Below are 17,616 nucleotides of genomic sequence, written 5' to 3'. Positions count from 1 at the left end.
GAAACTAAAATTTTGTATTCGTTTGTTTGTAGATCCCCAAAAACTATCTCGACTGCGCATTATATTGTTTTAACTTTTTGTGGTGACTGGAAAAAACTAATGTAAAATTGTCCATATTGACACAAAGTTAGGTAAAGGGTTTGTTTGGCTGCCTGTTTATATAGATTTATTTTGTGTGGGGCTATAGACAGCACTAATAACATCAATGGGAACTTTCTTCATACATGTTAAGTCAAAACCCGTTATGGCAGATCTTGAGGTGGGTGTTGCCCATTCGCCTTGCTGGTTTGTTAGGGTGTAAATCCAGTCTCTTGGTATTTTTTGGTCACCTCCTGTTTTTGTGAGTTCCTTATGGATACCACGGCGCACCGGATTTTACGCAAGGTTTTCCACTGTAGTATATTATATATTTTCAGGTGGGTTTTGGCAACAATTCCGTACACTTGGATAGCATAAAATAGGCCAGGATCTAATATGCTTATAGATGGGAAATGTACTAAAAAATGGCGGACAATCATTTATTAAAAATATTATAATATAATAAAAATAAATAATATCAACACAGACATTGATATTGACAATCGTTAGGTGGTGCAGTTTTCGCCCCTGCTTTGCATTTCCTGAGCTAAATTAATAGTGTATATTGTTTTTAGTTAATATAATTTATTACATTTGTATATATGTTGTCAATACATTACATCATAACAGTTATGTTGTCAGGGATAAGTACTAGGTATTATATAGCAGAGAAATCACTTATGTATTTACATCTTTCAAAGATTTGACTTAGGGAATGTCACTGCCTTTCTTTTCAGGTTTTTTTCTGGGGATTATGGGGACTATGATCCTTTTTTCGGTTCGCTTCGGCACGATTAGTTGAGCTCTTTTTTTTGTTTTTTGACTGATTTTTGTGATGTGTGCGGTGCTTGCGGTGGAGGTCAGTTCCTTCTGGATCCTTACCCTTTGACTTGGCTACAATGCGCCTGATTGCCACAGATGGTCGCGTTGTTGTAATGACTTTAAAGAACAAATTCGATGCTGACGCTTGTGTTGTAGTTTTTGTCAGCAGAGCATCAGCTTTATTTGACTTGGACCTTAGTGCGACCTCATCTTCAAAAATCGATTCTGAGTGAAGTTCCTTCGGAGTGGTCTTTACCAATGCCAACCCAATAAGGAATAAGTAGGACAGGACCCAAATGCGACGCATCACAAACGAATGTATGCTTAGTGTTTGGCTAATAAATCAGTACTGGTGGCAATGGCTAAAATGGAATCTTTTATACACACTAGCCTCTGTTTCCATGGTGAATCATGGTGAATCAAAGATTGCGTCAGCTGTTATAAGCATTCAGAGCAGCTGTTTTTTCCGATTCAGGCCACAATTCAATATCAGATTAAACATAGCTTAAAGCTTTTAATTGGATGCTTAAAAATACAAAGAATTCGACTTGAGAAAACTCTATTTTTGTTGGGATCAACAATTTTAAGTATTTAATAATTTTACCTAGATAAGCTGTGCTCTATACACAGCAAAGTAGATTACAAAATATTCTAAAATAAGTATGGCTCCATCCGACACTAGTGACACACTTGGTTACATAACTTGCTTATATCAAAGACACTAGAATAATTATTCTTATTATTATTCTTATTATTAATAATTATTATTATTATATTATAATTATTCTAGTGTCTTTGCTTATATGCTTTTAATAATCCTCTAATAACCTTTTAACAGCACACGTAATAGGATCAGTATCTTTTTGTTCGCATGGGCAGTGACTCGATCGAGTCTGCCATCAGGAAATGCATGGTATGTTATGTTTTCTGTTTATTTGTCAATTCTTTAATTAACTTGATACTTTGTAAGTCGCAGAGTGCCCCATTGATGTATCCGGCCATAAACAACTGTTCCACTAGCCCTTGTCCACTAAATTCTGTATTCAAGTATCCAAAGAAGTGTGGGATTGCAACTCTTTAGATCGCAGATTCTTGAACGGAGAGTAGAGTTGCAGTTGTGTATAGTTTATCAAAGAAAACAGGATTGATTGCTATAGTCGAGTTCCCCGACTATCAGATACCCGTTACTCAGCGGAAGTGGAAGTGCAAATTGTGCAAAAGTTTGGGCATGACAGTTTTTGGTGGCTTAAAGGCGTAAAAGAGGCGTGGCCGGTAGAAAGTGGCAAGACTAATAAAACTATAAAATAATATAAAACCATTTCCAAAAGTGTAGACGTTAAAAAAATATTAAAACATTTTTGGGCGTTGGCAACATGGGTCAAAAAACTTGAGCTGGGTTTATGTCTCTAAAATCATTTTTCTTAATCTCAACCTTCTAGCTTTTATAGTTCCTGAGATCTCGTTCATACGGACAGACGGACATGGCTAGATCGACTCTTCTATCGGTCCTGATCAAGAATACATAGTAATTTATTCATTAATAATAAAAACTTTAATTCCTACTACTTCTGTTCATATACCGTAGTATTTTAAGTAAATTATACGTTAATTTCGCCATGAAGCTCCAACGAACTATTTGATCATATGGACCAAATTGATCTAAATAATATCGAAAAGAGCAGCAAGAATATAGACAATAAGATCCATTTTGTAGATTGTTTGGTGCTAGAGAATCTTATTGGGGCACAGCCGAGTGGAAATATATGAACGAAAAAGTCGAAAAATTAGGAAACACACGGAAGAGTTTAAGTAGTTGAAAATCGTGAAAAGAAAGCGTTGAGCACGAAGCTTGAGAAAGTTATTAAATTGCTTAAATAGCGATGAGCGCGAACGACATGTGTTTGGAGTGCAGGGGCTGGAAATGTTTGGGTGGCAGGCGCAAGAGCCAAAGGAGCACGTCTTGTTCGTAGTCGTGCTCAAGTCGGCTTGCTGCCACTCAAACAAATCCATTTAAACCTTAAGACCAGAGTAAACAAAACACATGCAGGCAGTGCTACCCCCGCTTGCCAGTTTGCATTTTAAGTGTGCATAGCAAGAAAAGAGACGAAAAATTTAATTGAAATTGTAATCCCTACTCGGAATGGCCTTGGGTGAACTACACCCAAAATTATATCGTGTATTATCAAGGACACTGAGGTTACAAATGTGTGCGTTATGTTGGCAACGCTTGTTTTAGCAAAATTGTTTTCCCTTTTTAACAAAAAGAAAATCTATGAGAAAAGAGTTGGACAGTGTTATAATGCTTTCTTTGACTTGTTTGAACTGTCTTGCTGTTTTCATAAACTTTGAGCTTCTGAGATCTTAAATCGGATATGTTACTCGATAGAAGTGGTCATTGCAATTGCTCCTATTAGTTGATAAAGTGGAAAAAAAGTTCTAAATGCACTGCAATTTTTCCTTAAAACAGGAAAAACAAGAGAATCAGACATTAAATCAGAATTTATGCTTTGAATAAAATAAAGGAGTACTAGACATCCATCAAAATATGTACAAAAAACAAAAAAATACACGATCGGTTGTGCTCAGTCTACTCTAAGAAAGAAATCATTCACATTAGAATAAACCTTCTTTATTTCGAGAAGAAAACTAAAAATCCATAAATGCAGACTCGTGTTTTAGTTTGTTGATAAGAGATAAATATGGGAGCAAAATCCTCTCAAAGTTATCGGATTTCTATCAATGTTTGCGTGTCAATTAAATTATTTGCTGATCTTCTGGAGCAAAAAGTTAAGTTAAATGCAATATGAATATGAATGCAATCCTTCTCCACCTTAAACTGAAATTTGCGACCGAAGTGGGTGCTAGTTTTTGAGTGTGCTGACACTTTTTCATGCACAGACATAGGTTTACAGTTGTATGTATATGTCGGAGAAGGAGATGTTGTTTTGAAAAAAAGCGCCTTATCGAAGGATTATTATGACTTATCGATATGAGAGCCAGGGTTGAATTTGTGGACCGGGTAGAGTTGCCAGAAGGTTGCGACGGGTGTCTAACGAGAAACAATATTGACACGCGCCAAGGAAAATAAGAAAAATGCAAAAGAGGGGAATCACTACAAAAACCAAAAGCAATATAAAGCTTTAAAGGAAAAAGAAGTATTATAAGTCTATGTCATCTATATGAACATGTACGTTCCTGTGCAATATATTTAACTAGCGTCAACAGTTGTCTCCACTGGTATTTATAATTGAATTGCAGCTTATTTATGATTTAAAAAAATATAAAAACCTAGAAATGGCTCCATACTTGGGGTCTGAATAACTTTTATTCTTAGGGGTTAATGTTTCCTACGACTGTTTCAAATACAAGACTTGCGAATAAATTAAAGAGGCTATCCAACCGATGGTCAAAGTAAAGTTATATTAAAAATTGTATAATATGAGACATAGTTATAATTTACTGTTTCAAGAAGATCCAGTTTTCTCAACAGAAGTCAGCCTTTGATGAACTTTAATTACAAGATCTAGATTTTTATCTACAAAGGCATCCAACAGAGCAATGTGTATAATGGAGCATTTACGCCCGTTGATGAAAGTGCCTCCCCTTTCGATTTTAGCCGTTTCTCGTGGGATAAATGGGTATACTAGGTTCGTTTAAAAGTATCTAGCAGTTCCGACAAAATAGGTATACACTATTTTGATCAGTATAACTTGCCTAGTCGATTCGGACATGTCCGTCCGATCGTCTGCCGTGATCTCGACAACTATAAAAGCTAGAACGTTGATATTAACTCTTATTATTATTATTCGTTTATTATGCCTCAAAATCATTCGATACTACATGTCTTCAATGTGTTAGTATATGCTTTTGGCGTTTATACGCTTATCTCGATTTGGTAAGCGCTGAAGTTGTAGAGGATTCAGCTTCAGCGATTGGTGTCGATGTGGATGCAAATTCTTCCGGTTTCATGGGCCTAGAAGGTAGCAAAATAGTATTATTTCCGGACGCCAACGGCTGAATCTTAGGGGCTGCCAAGTCTTTTGGAGCTACCTCTACCTTGGCCACTGTTCTGGTTACCCTATGACTGGTACAAGCGACCAGGATGATGAAGACAAACCCTGTGATGGCCTGCATTGAGTGCTTAAAGCTGTTCGATGACTGAAATTGATTTAATATATTAGTTTTCGCCGCCGTCTTTTGTATACCAGCAATAGCTCCTTTCTATGACTAACTTCATTATGTCCAATTCTACGAATTACACCAAAACACATGTTTAAATATCAATAGATGGCAAAACAGCTTCAACATGGTTATCTTTGTGTCACTTTATTGAAAAATTCGTATTGCAAATTATGTTTACTAAATGCGATTAAGACTTCGCATCTGCGTGTCGCAATCGAAACTGGCGTTTAAATCAAAAATTGAAGACTGTATCGGTAAAGCGAAATTCAAACGGGCACTAAATTCTATGAGATATTTATTACCGTTATTCGCAAACGGGAAGTACAATATGAAGTACATATACAGCTGTGTTCATAAAAATAGCAGTGCAAGGGAAACTAATAAATACAAAAAATAAATCCATGTCCCTTTTCGGAATCGACTTTTTATTCCACTTATTTTTGTAAAATGGAATGTGTAGATATGGAAAAAAAGCAAATCCCGTTAGTTTTTCATGGTTTCCTATTTTTATTTACATTCTTGAGCAAATTGAGCACCATTGTTAGGCTGCTCATAAGAATATCAGTGAGTTTAGTTTATTTAAAAGGCAATAAATTAAAAAAATATATATTTTAGTGGGTAGAGTGGGACAGCACTGCTCCCAGGAAAAAAGATAATTCTGAAACTTAAAAAACCCTTAATGTTCTGCCAAAATGTTATCCGATGCCATTAAATAATGAATCAGAGCTCAACTTGGGAATCAGCGACGTTACGATTCGGAGACGACTAGTGAATCCAAATGTAAGTGCGAGGAGTCCACGAAAGGTTCCCCTACTTAGCCCAAGGCATATTAAGGCAAGGTTAAGCTTCGCTAAAACCTACCTAAACTGGCCAGTGTTCCAATTTCTTAATATCCTTTGCACTGATGCATCAGTCCCATCATGATGGGTCAAAAATAGTGCTATTTGGTGAAACTGGTTCACCACAGTATATCTGATGACCTCCAAACACGGAGTACCACCCAAAACACCCAATGAAGACTTTCAATTATGGTGGACGTGAAATCCTGGTATGGGCTTGTTTTTTTTAAAATGTTATAAGTCCATAACATATGATTTATGGTATTATAGACCAAAAAGCATATGCAAATATACTTAGTGATGTCTTGCTGTCATATTCTGAATATAATATGCCCTTAAAATGGATATTCCAACAGGATAATGATCCGAAACACACAAGCGAATCGGCCAAGAATTGGTTCACTCAAAATATGTTCCTTATGTTCTCTAGATCTCAACCTACTAGCTTTTATAGTTCCTGAGATCTCGACGTTCACACGGACGGACAGAGCGTGTACTTGACGACCTTACTACATACTACATAAACAAGGACCCCTTTGGAAAAGTTTTAAGCATAGGACCATAAACCATCGTCCCATTTCTGAAGCCTAAATTGAGTTTCGAATTATGGACTTGTACTAATTACAAGCTCGGGCAAACGCATTTTTATTACCACCAACTTAAGAAAGTGAAAGGGTTATGGCTGGCGGATTTGGAATTCCAATTCCTAAACTCAAATTTTCAGAAATTTTAGTCACTAGTTGTGCGCCGAGGCCAAATAGAATTGGCAATAGCTGCGCGGCTTTTAAAACCTTTTCTCCTGTTTGCGTGGTAATATGGCATTAACTTCATCTCTTTGTGAATTAATTTAGTTGTTGAGCTACTAAGCTTTTTTTACTCGTTACTCGTAGAGTAAAAGGGTGTACAAGAATAGTTGAAAAGGAAGGAAGGAAGCGTTTCCGACTATATAAAGATATATTCTGGATCAGGATCATACGTCTGTCCGTATGAACGTCTAGATCTCAGGAACTATAAAAGCTAGAAAGTTGAGATTCAGCATACAGATTCTAGAGGCAAAGACGCAGCGCAAGTTTTTTGACTCAAGTTGCCACGCACACTCTAACGCCCACAAACCGCACAAAACTTCCACGCTCACACTTTTGAAAAACGTGTTGATATTTTTTTACATTTTTATTAGGCTTGTAAATTTCTATCGATTTGCAAACAAAATTCTATACCACACCCACTTTAACGCCCTAAAACCGCCCAAAACTGCTACGCCCACAGTTTTGCAAAATGTTTTGATATTTTTTCATAATTTTATTGGTCGTGTAAATTTCTATCGATTTGCAAAAAATTGGCCACGCCCACTCTAACGATCTAAAGCCACCAAACCGGTCAACCCCACACTTTTGAACAATTTATAAATTTTTGTCCAATTTTATACCCGAATAAATATCGATACCCAGAAAAATTATGAAATTTCGCCTTCGCATTTACACTAGCTATATAACGGTTATCTGATAGTCGGGGAACTCGACTATAGCATTCTCTCTTGTTTTTATTCTTAGTGTTGTCCTTAGTCAACTGACGGGACATTAGTTCGAATCCATAAAATATTTCACTGTCGCAGTCGGAAGGATACAAAAAGTATCCGAAGAACCTCGAGTGGAAAATAAATTAAATTTTATAATCCAGTTATCGTAAAAATTTTGTGGCGAACTACGTGTGCGGATGGTAATGTATAGCGCTGGTTCCGGCTACCAATTCTCGGTTGATTTAGGGGGCAGAGAACTGCAAGGGTGGCATTTTTTACCACTCGACTCACACCCAACAATTTTGTGTGCGGGTGCTACCCGCCACGCACATCGCGGGTACTTACAAACACACAGTATACGTCTGCACATGCAGACAAGACACCCCGTTGTGCCCGCACCCGAATCAATACGGTGACCTGCGTCGCGGGTGCCGATCATACTCGGCACCCATAACGGAGGGTAGAGAAGACAAACAGTCAGAAAAAGACAAATGCCTAAAAAGGGATGAGTGACAAAAACACTTGTGGGTTTACCGTTAAACACATGGGTGTTTCCAAAAATACTCGGGTGTTTCTAAAAATATTCGGGTGATAGTCTCTATCAGTCTATCTACTCTTGTAGATAGTCGAGTCACAGACAAGATGCGTAACTCCATACGTTTTACACTCCATACGTTTACACACTATTCTTTCGGCGTGGCTCTAGACTTTGTCGAATACTTTGTAAAATATGCCCTTCATCTTATTATTATATTTTATTATAAATATATATATTATATTATATTTTATTATATTATATATTATAAATATATATCTATATATGTAATTTAATTATTATATATATATATATATATATATATATTATATTATATATTATTATATATTATATATATTATTAACGTTTTTATTATTTAAATGTAAATTATAGTAAAAATAATAGTAATAGTAATAATGCTAATAGCCGAATCTATGTACATAATGTCACAAAATTCATTTCAAAAATGAATTTATGTAAGAATATTTGTCATTAGAGTATTCAGCTAGCGACTTGTGAAAAATTAGTAAGGCAATGATTCGAAACGGGTGGCACCCGACATGAGCACGAAATTTTTCTTGGGTATTCCCTTTTACCCTTCATTTCTTATACCCGTCGCGCTTCCACCCATACAAATTTTAGGCGTACAAAAAATGACCTGCGGCCGATCGTTGACTGTGCGTCCACTCACCCATACGGCTCTTGCGCAGCAGGCCTCGGGTGGTTTTTTTACTCGTAACAAAAACACAACGTTGGTAAAACACCCGAATATTTTCTGTTGCCGCAAGTAGGGTGTCAAAAAAGACGGGGTGCCTAGATACGGAGTGTTTATCGGGTGGACGTAGAGTGCCAGTGGCGGGCTGCAGTTCTCTGTTAGGGGGGTAATAATTAGCATCGCGGCTACTCGAACGAACTTATTTAATTTACGTGCTAGGATGGATGTCCACAAAAAAAATGGGCTATGGGACTAACGGACGACAGGACTAAGGACAAACAAGGACGTAGCAACTTTTTAGGAAAGCAGCTGTTATGCTGTCGACGCTCACCGTACCATGACCAACAATGCATTGCAATGCTTTGGTCCACCAATGTCATTGCAATGAGTTAACATAAAAGGAGATCCCTACAAGTATGCTACACTTCACACAACATAGAACCTCTGACGACGCATGGCTCCCCTTGAGAAATTTACCCAGATGTATTATACATTATACATTTTAATTTTAAACATAAAATAAACTTAAAACTGACACAATTTTGTTCTGAACAGTTTCATAAAGCTTATCAGAACTGATTAGACAAGGCTTAGGAACTAAACATACTAATTTAAATTGTTTTAAAACCGATTTTGGATATGTGGCCTTAAATGTAAAATTATTTTAACCTTTGTAGACCTTATGTAAGATGTAAGATTTTTTTAAGCAATAATTATTTTTGTCTACTTGAAGGACATTACAGTTTGGATACTAAAGTTCGGGCGAGGGAGGCATGGTATTTATATTCTTGTTTTTCTTTTAATTGTAACGTTTCGTAAAAATTGGGGACAACAGATCTTTCCAAACAAGAGAATAGAAAGCGCTGTAGTGGCATTTATTTATAAAATGTTATATAAGCATCTGTTTTCTTATATTTATGTAAACATTCACATTTGCTCAACTTTAAAAGAGAGCTCTTTTTTTTCTAAATCAAAAATATAAAATACACATCGAAATTCATAGAAATGGTTCTGGCTTGGATCTTGCTGCAAAAACACCAACTCTAACGCCCTATAACAGCCCAAAACAGAAAATTGTTGGATATTTTTTTCATAATATTATTAGTCGTGTAAATTTCTATTGATTTGCCAAAAAAAATTTAGCTACGCCCACTATAACGCCCTGAAATCGCCAAAACTGACACGCCCAAACTGTTGCAAAATGTTTTGATATATTTTCATATTTTTCTTGTAAATTTCTATCGATTTGACAAAAACTGTTTACCACGCCCACTCTAACGCTCACAAGCTGCCACTTTCGAGAAAGGATTTAATTTTCTTGGATTAAATTAAAATTAATTTTTTGACCTCAATTTCTACCGATGTTCCTGAAAAATTTTGAAAGTTCTCGGCTCCACTGACTTACGGGTATCTGATAGTCGGGGAACCTCTCTCTTTCGCTCTCTCCCTACCCGTTTTATTGATATTAGCAAAAGACAAATCGCAGAACTCTTGGAATTAAAATTTTTCTGTGAACGAGTACCAGTACCACTAAAGTGTTGAACTGGAAACAATTTTCATCTGCCAGTGGCAGCTAAAAGAGAGCTTAATCCGGTAGCTGGGAGCGGCGGTACCCGGTAGCCGTTAGTCGTGAACTGGCTGACCGGCGTTGACTTTCGGGTTGTCTGAGGAAAGCGGAAATAACTGCCATTAAGCTGCAAGGACAAAAACTTTGGCATTCTCCTTGGCTTACATTTCATCAGCACTAATGATAAGAAAACAATTCAGCAACGTAAAAAAGCAGCAAAAAAAAGGGACAAAACGTGAATACCAGGACACCAGACAAGAACACGTCTTTGGCTGCAGCTGCTTAGCCGGCATAATTATTGTAATAAGCAGAAAAATTACAATTTTCAACTTGCGATGACAACGCCACTTGTCATTTACTCCCGTCCCGCCAAACTTCGTCACACGCTCTCCAACCCGCTCTTTTCAGCACTGCATTGAATCATTTTGTAATTTGCATTTAATTAGGGATTTTGTACAGCAGCTGCCGTGGCAAGAAATAGAGCTGCTGCAGCGGGATCTCCAGGTGTTTTCTTTTTGGATTGTTTAGCCAAGTGTATTTGCATGGGGTGACGATGGCTTAAAGTCACTCAAAGGATTTGCAAATAAACCCCTCTCGGGCAAATACGGCTCGTAGAAAGCTGTTCGCCACCCAAGCATCAGTGCGTATGGGCACATTTAATTACGGGACGGGAAACAGGAAATTAAGTCCTAAGCCGCGTTTCCTACTGAGCTCTTGGGTTGTGAAGGAAATCGGGTTGGAGCCGGTTTCCTAACCTCATGGGCTGTGAACACACTTATGCTGACGGCATAATTGGAGTCATTTGGGTGCAGCATAAGTGAATTTATTTGGCCTAATGGAATTACGGAGGAACGGTCACTCTGCTGCTGAACGTTGAGACGCAATAGAGCTTGTTCGTTCCTAACACATTTAAGAGGGTAAACTAATAACCGATGCGTTAGCAGAAAGACGATAACAAAATTCGAATAGATAACTGTTTTTCAGTAACAGCCTCAATTACCTGGCCCTAGCAACTAAAACAGTTAAGCCCGAAGTAACCTTAGCAGGCAGTGTTTGTTTTAATAGACGGATTAGGAAAAAGAAAAAGATCTATCCTTAAAATGGACCTTTGTTGTGCGGTCTGACCTGGACTACTGTTCTCCTTCATGCGGAAAACGTGTGCGGACAACGACCACGAAAGTGACAAAGACTGCTGTCGAAAGTTCAAGGAACACTACTTGGCACTAATGGTCAAAGAGACCAGCTAAACCCACGGCTTATTACTGCGAGTATAAAATGGCGTCGAAACTTGCAGAGCAATCGAAACGGAAACAAAATATCGCTGAAACGCCAATGCGGCAGAAAACAAGGGAGGTAGTTCACAATAGACGCAATTGAAAAGCAGCGTCAACATGTATAGAACTTGCTAACAAGAAGTGTTTGACGTTGACATGCTCACACATTTCGATACCAAAATACACAATGGAGGGCCAAAAGCAATTGAGTGTTATTGGCAGTTTTTCTGTTCGGTTAACATTTTTATGGAAGCAGCCAAAAAGGGAATAATGACGCCCCACTTCTGTTAAGCGAAATAGGACAGTTTTTGACCCTGGATTTGAATTTGGAAATCGTACTTAGTGGTGGGCAACAATTGGTAGTTTTAAATTAGATCCGTCTTTCACTTGGCTTAACTATCAAGTCTTTTGTCAATAGAGGGACCAATTTAATGTCTCAATAAATCCCAATTGCCCAGATTGCATTTTCAGCAGGAAAATTATGTACGATTAAGTACAAATATATATGAAAATTTGAATCGTTCCTCGGCTTGACGCATTTCTTACTCCTTTGCTTTGCAACTATTGCAGATTTGCCGGAAAGACATCGCAGCTGCAAACTTACATAAACATCGTGCAATACTTTAAAAGCAGTAGGCAACTCTGCAAGTTTTGTCAGCTGCAAAGTAGGCCGCATCATTAAATATGTATGTCTGTTAAGCTGATTAAGACCAAATCAGCAAGTGCTTCTTACACAAAAGCGGCAAAGTCCTCCCGCGGACACGGAAATCAAAATGTTGTCTACACAGCCGCTCCCGTTGATTGCTACGATTGATTTGGAAACTTGCAACAGATTCACCCAGGGAAAAATATGGCACACTTCTTCGATTTTCTACAGTATCGATATATATGTGGGTCTAATAAGCGTGTGGGAATTCTTACTCAATTAATAAATAAATGCCTACATAATAAAATAATGCTCAAATTTTAAAGATTGCTCAAGAAATTTGATTAGTATCTGCTGCTAAGTAATCCTGATAAGTAAGAATATTTATAATTATAGTTTGTCTACTTTTTAATTTTATTTTTATCACCAGCACACCACCAAACACATAATTTTGATTGATAAAATAAAATTTTAAAATAAATTCTTTCTGAGTCTATTTGATTGGGGATGTGATGCCAATTTGTATGAAAATACATTATTACAGTTACACGCTTCTAATTTGATGACATTGTACTACAATGGATGTTACTTGTAAGAAAATTTCTTTAAATCGATTTGCAATTATTTTGCACGGAAAGAAATCATAGTAAGTTTCCGTTAAAACCATTACACAAAAGTTAACATTTTGAATTGAGGAATTCTTTGGGTGAACACGCATGCTCATACTTTTAAGAAGTGAATTATTTAAGTTTCATGTGCGTATTTTTTTACCCAAAAGGCTTGCGACATTTAAATAACTGCAACCTTACTTATTCAGCAAATAAAATATATAACTTTTTTTTCAATGTGCAACAGACAATATTGCAAAGCTTAAATCTACTTCCTAGGCCAAAAAAGTTGTCAAATTACTAGTTCGCCAAAAGGTTCGTGACGAAAAGGGCGTAGGCCAGGGCTAAGGATAAAAGGTCGACAAGTTGCGCTCTAGACACGCGATGGCTTGTACCGCAAACGTCATCCTAAATCATATTTAAAACAGTGGACAAGTTGCGCTCCCCGAAGGAATCCAGTTAATTAGACTGTGCGGCTTTGCTTACATAAATGCACGTTTAAAGAAATTTAAATACTCACGAAATTCTTTAAAAGTGTAGGAGTTACAGTTTTAGGCGTTTTTTAAGGTGGAGCGCGGACAAAGGGTTATAGGTATACCGATAGAAATTAACAGAACTATCAATAAAACGAGGAAAATTAAATCATTTAAAAGTTTAAAGTTCTGGGCGGTATATCGATAGAAATTTACAAGATAGATAGATAGATGGATAGATAGAATCTATCTAATAAAAATATGAAAAATATCACAACATTTTTTGGAAAGTGTGGGCGTGACAGTTATGGGTCGGTTTGAGGACGTTAGAGTGGGCGTGGCAACATGAATCAACAAACTTTCTCTGCGTCTTTGTATCCATAATCTGCATCTGTAATCTAGATTTTTTTTGTTTCTGAGATCGAAACGTTCATTCGGACAGACGGTCAGACCGACATGCCTTCGACTTGGCATCCGATATTGATCCTGTACAGGAATATATATATATTATATGGTCGGGAACGATTCCGACTGCCTATTACATACATTTCAACGACTCTAGTATACTCTTACTCTACGAGTAACGGGTATAACAACGCAACTTTCATTTCTTTTCAACCTATTTCAATTTTTTTTTCAACTGAATATAAGATTAATTACTCATCCGATTTTAATCATATAAAGCAAAAATTTGTTGTGCGCAACAACCGTGATAATTAAAAACAGGGAAGGTGCATTACTTTTCCGTAATTTTTTTAAATATTCCGATCCGATCGAGGCTTTGACTTACTACCTGCAATAGAAAGACGCTGTTGGTTCAGATCAAGTATATATCTACTTAAAAGAGTCGCGATTGTCTTATTTACCATCTATGTGCCCCTGCAAGGGTATAAAAAGTCCAAGCAAGAACAACAAAAACACATTTTAATTTTCATATACATATAGTATAGGTAGAGGGCGTCCATGGCTAGCCTGGTAATCATATTGTAGCATACTTATTGGGCGCGGTGCACAGCACCTGTGCAAAGGTGCTTTATGATCAGGCATTCCCCTTCGCAATCTGCTGACAGAAGAGCAACATTAAAAATAAATTTCTGGCAGAGAGTGGGTGGTGAGAAATAAAGGACATGGGTAGATGCTTGCTAGCCCGCATCTAGCTCGTATAATAGAGTTGCAAAGTTGGTTCACTAAAGAAGACAAATCCGCTGTTTTCTAAGTTTCTTTTCTTAATTTGACGAAATTCCAGAAGCGTTCTTTTACCAGTTTGTCAGCCAATAAGGCAAGATGTCATGGAATTAGAATCTTAGAGTGGAACATTTTGGCGAGAGCGGGTAATGATGTAATTAAATATTAAATGCGTTAAAAGGCATGTGACCGGGCAAAGCGCTTCCGACATTACAATTTGTTTATATTCATGATAACGATATCTGTTTGTCTAAAAAGTACAGTCACGGTCACGGTACTCTTTTCCGTGTCTGCGGATCCTTTTGTTGATGTAACATCTCAGTTCATTTGTGTCACGTCTTCTTCCCTTTAAAATATTCCTCTTTGATATAATATTGATCTGGCCGTTGCCGTTTGTCCGTATGAACCGCCCAAAACTGCCACGCCCACACTTTTTAAAAATTTGTTGATATTTTTTCATATTTTTATTAGTTTTGTAAGTACTTATCGATTTGCGAAAAAACTTTTTGCCACGCCCTCTCTTAAGCCATTTCATGCATTGCGAAACATTTTCCATTCCCTCTTCATCCAGTAGATTCATTCACTTCAATTTGACCCCCTTTTGCTTGCTTCCCCATCTGCGTGTTTTGTGGAAATTTAGATTTCATAATCTTACGTAAATAATTATGATTAGTGTTCAACCCCTTACATTTTTTGTATTTCTCACTGGCAGCAAATGCATAAATATGGTACAGCACTTTTTTAATTTGTTCCCCAAGATTGCATCGAAGGCAGCGATGTGCACATTTAGATTATAAACTATAAATAAATTATAGAAATAAAGAAATAAGGTATAAGGAAAACTTAAGTCCCTGATTTACGGTGGAATCAATTATTTAAATTCAGTACTCTAGGTTTAAGCTTAGATTGCACGAATGTCTAAGGAGCTGAAAATTAGATAAGTTCCGAAGGGAAGAAATCAAGGTCGACGACCCAGAGTTGGAAAAAGTATGTTGTGACTGCTGCATTCTGCCATATTTCCTACTGCCTAGTTCGTACATACATATATGTATGTGCATACCATAATCTTATTTCGTGCAAATCCGTTAAGGTAATGCAACATAATTTTTAAACGCCAAGCCGTGCAACAAAAACTGCACGTTCTCTGAATTCCGTCACACATTTTCCTTATTCCGCGAGTTAGGGGAGTCCTGAATATAAATAACAAGTGGGAGGAAGGAATGGGGTGATGTACTCAACATACATAAGAACATTTCGCACTACGTGCCTACAAAGCGATCAGAAATTACATAGATGCTCGAAAATTCCCCCAAACGGGTAGCCAACGCAGTGAAGAAAGAATCTAAACAAATGATTGACAATCGCAATTCATAGTAATAAGCAGTGTTCACCTTCGATATGAAGTCACAGTGTCAATCCCCCAATTAATTTTACATTTAACCATGTGTAACTATGTGTATCATCTTAAAAAAGAAGCTGCAGAGCTTCTTTGAACGAGTGATTTCTGTATATACCTACACATTTGTTTCAATTGATTGATTGATTGTCTTGAGTCAATTTGATGCACCAAAATCTCTTTGAACATTATTATCATACGAGTCGAAAGGAGAGATAGTATGCCGGCAGCTGAGTCCTTTGCTTTGCTTGTATCTGCAATTCAATTGCCGGTGATACCTTTGAAATGTTTTTTGAGAACCGAACTGGTGTGCTGATTGCATTTCTAAGATTTCGAACAGACAGGTGACTAGTTTTTAAAACTAGTCTACATATTTAATTATTCTTTTGCCCAGCTGGCAGATACATTAAATCATTGATCATTTAAAAGTTGGTTTTATCAGCCCAGTTCTTCGCTTGGTATTTTTAAAGCCGTTTTCGTTTTTCTCGTGGTATTGTCTTTTCTTTTAAACTTTTCCACTCTCATCAAAGTAAACACAAGCCAGACAAAAGTTTAATTTCTGCGGTTACTTTGGGTCTTGTTCCTGGTTCCGTTTTAGTTTCCGTCCCGAAAACTTGCGGCGTATTTAATTTTGTAAATATCTCAAAATGGCAACAGGATATTGATGCAGCGCGCTCTCACCTATTGTCCCGGGTCAGCACGGTGTCTCTTGTACGGGTATCCAGAGAAAACCGGGGGAGTTCCTCCCATGCGGAACTTTTCATTCTACACTCCTTAAGGCGTCGCAAATGAAGAAAACTTTGTCCAGGCACACACATACTGCGATGCTGAGTAAACTGCCCAGCATTGTAATCGCAAAGAAATCTCTTTTCCACTTATTGCCGAAAGGAACGGCTTGGAAATAAAAAGCCAAAACGAAATTTGTGTGCCCGCAAGGAAGAGAAAGCAGCTACTTGTACCCTTTTCTGCTGTCTGCGGATCCTTTTGTTGATGTAACATCTCTTTTTGTGTCACGTCTTCTTCCCTTTTATATGTTCTTCTTTGATATATATTCAGATCGACTCGGCTATTGATCCTGATCAAGAATATATACACTTTATATGGTCCGAAACGCTTCCTTCAACCTGTTTCATACTTTTCAACGAATGTAGTATACCCTTCTACTCTACGAGTAAAGTATAAAAGTAATCCAACATATCTTAGATAAGCGTAACTCAAAAATAATGAAATAAAAACAGTAGAGTATGCTTTAGTCAAGTTCCCCGACTATCAGGTACCCATTACTCAGGTAGTGGTAATGCGAACGAGAAACTTCATCATTTTTCTGGCATAAAATGAACAAAAAATTAAAAACTGTTCAAAAGTGTGGGCGTGTTGTACTCGCAGATTAAAATGATAGCCAAATGAGACCGCTTAGTACAACTCTTGGTCCACCATACGAGCATGCTTACACACAAACAGCACAGAACGCAATCTCCAAAGCAGACACAAATAAATAACTATGGACGCGCTCCAAATTATGCCTGCCCAAACCTCCTTGAATCCTCGACCTCCTGGTCAGCCCACCTGGCACCCACCAGCACTTCCGGTCTGTTGAAGGGCGCCACGCTTAAGTGCCGATAATTGCTCACCTCTGGCGGCCCGGCGAACGAAGTTGGGAATTCACAGCTGGCGACGGACATCCCCCAATGTCCCACAACATCTCCAAGCACCAACGTAATCAAAGGACATTGCAGTGACATTTAGAGCTTAATCGCCTGGCGTTTTGTGGGCTGCATTC

General features: G+C 37.5%; 2 protein-coding genes across 2 annotated transcripts in view; both read right to left on the bottom strand.

Moving 5' to 3' along the window:
• LOC6739169 (B-cell receptor CD22) overlaps positions 1-17,616 on the bottom strand; it is a 79,713-nt gene that overhangs the window by 48,556 nt on the left and 13,541 nt on the right. The gene's annotated exons all lie outside the window — the stretch shown is intronic.
• LOC6739168 lies at positions 644-1,253 on the bottom strand. Its single transcript, XM_002085922.4, is given in 2 exon segments — positions 644-827; positions 830-1,253. Coding segments are annotated over 2 exon segments (432 nt in total). The 5' UTR covers positions 1,208-1,253; the 3' UTR covers positions 644-773.

Source organism: Drosophila simulans, chromosome 3L (assembly GCF_016746395.2).
Source record: "Drosophila simulans strain w501 chromosome 3L, Prin_Dsim_3.1, whole genome shotgun sequence".
NCBI classification, from domain to species: Eukaryota; Metazoa; Arthropoda; class Insecta; order Diptera; family Drosophilidae; genus Drosophila; species Drosophila simulans.
This window is presented reverse-complemented; position numbering and strand designations above follow the sequence as displayed.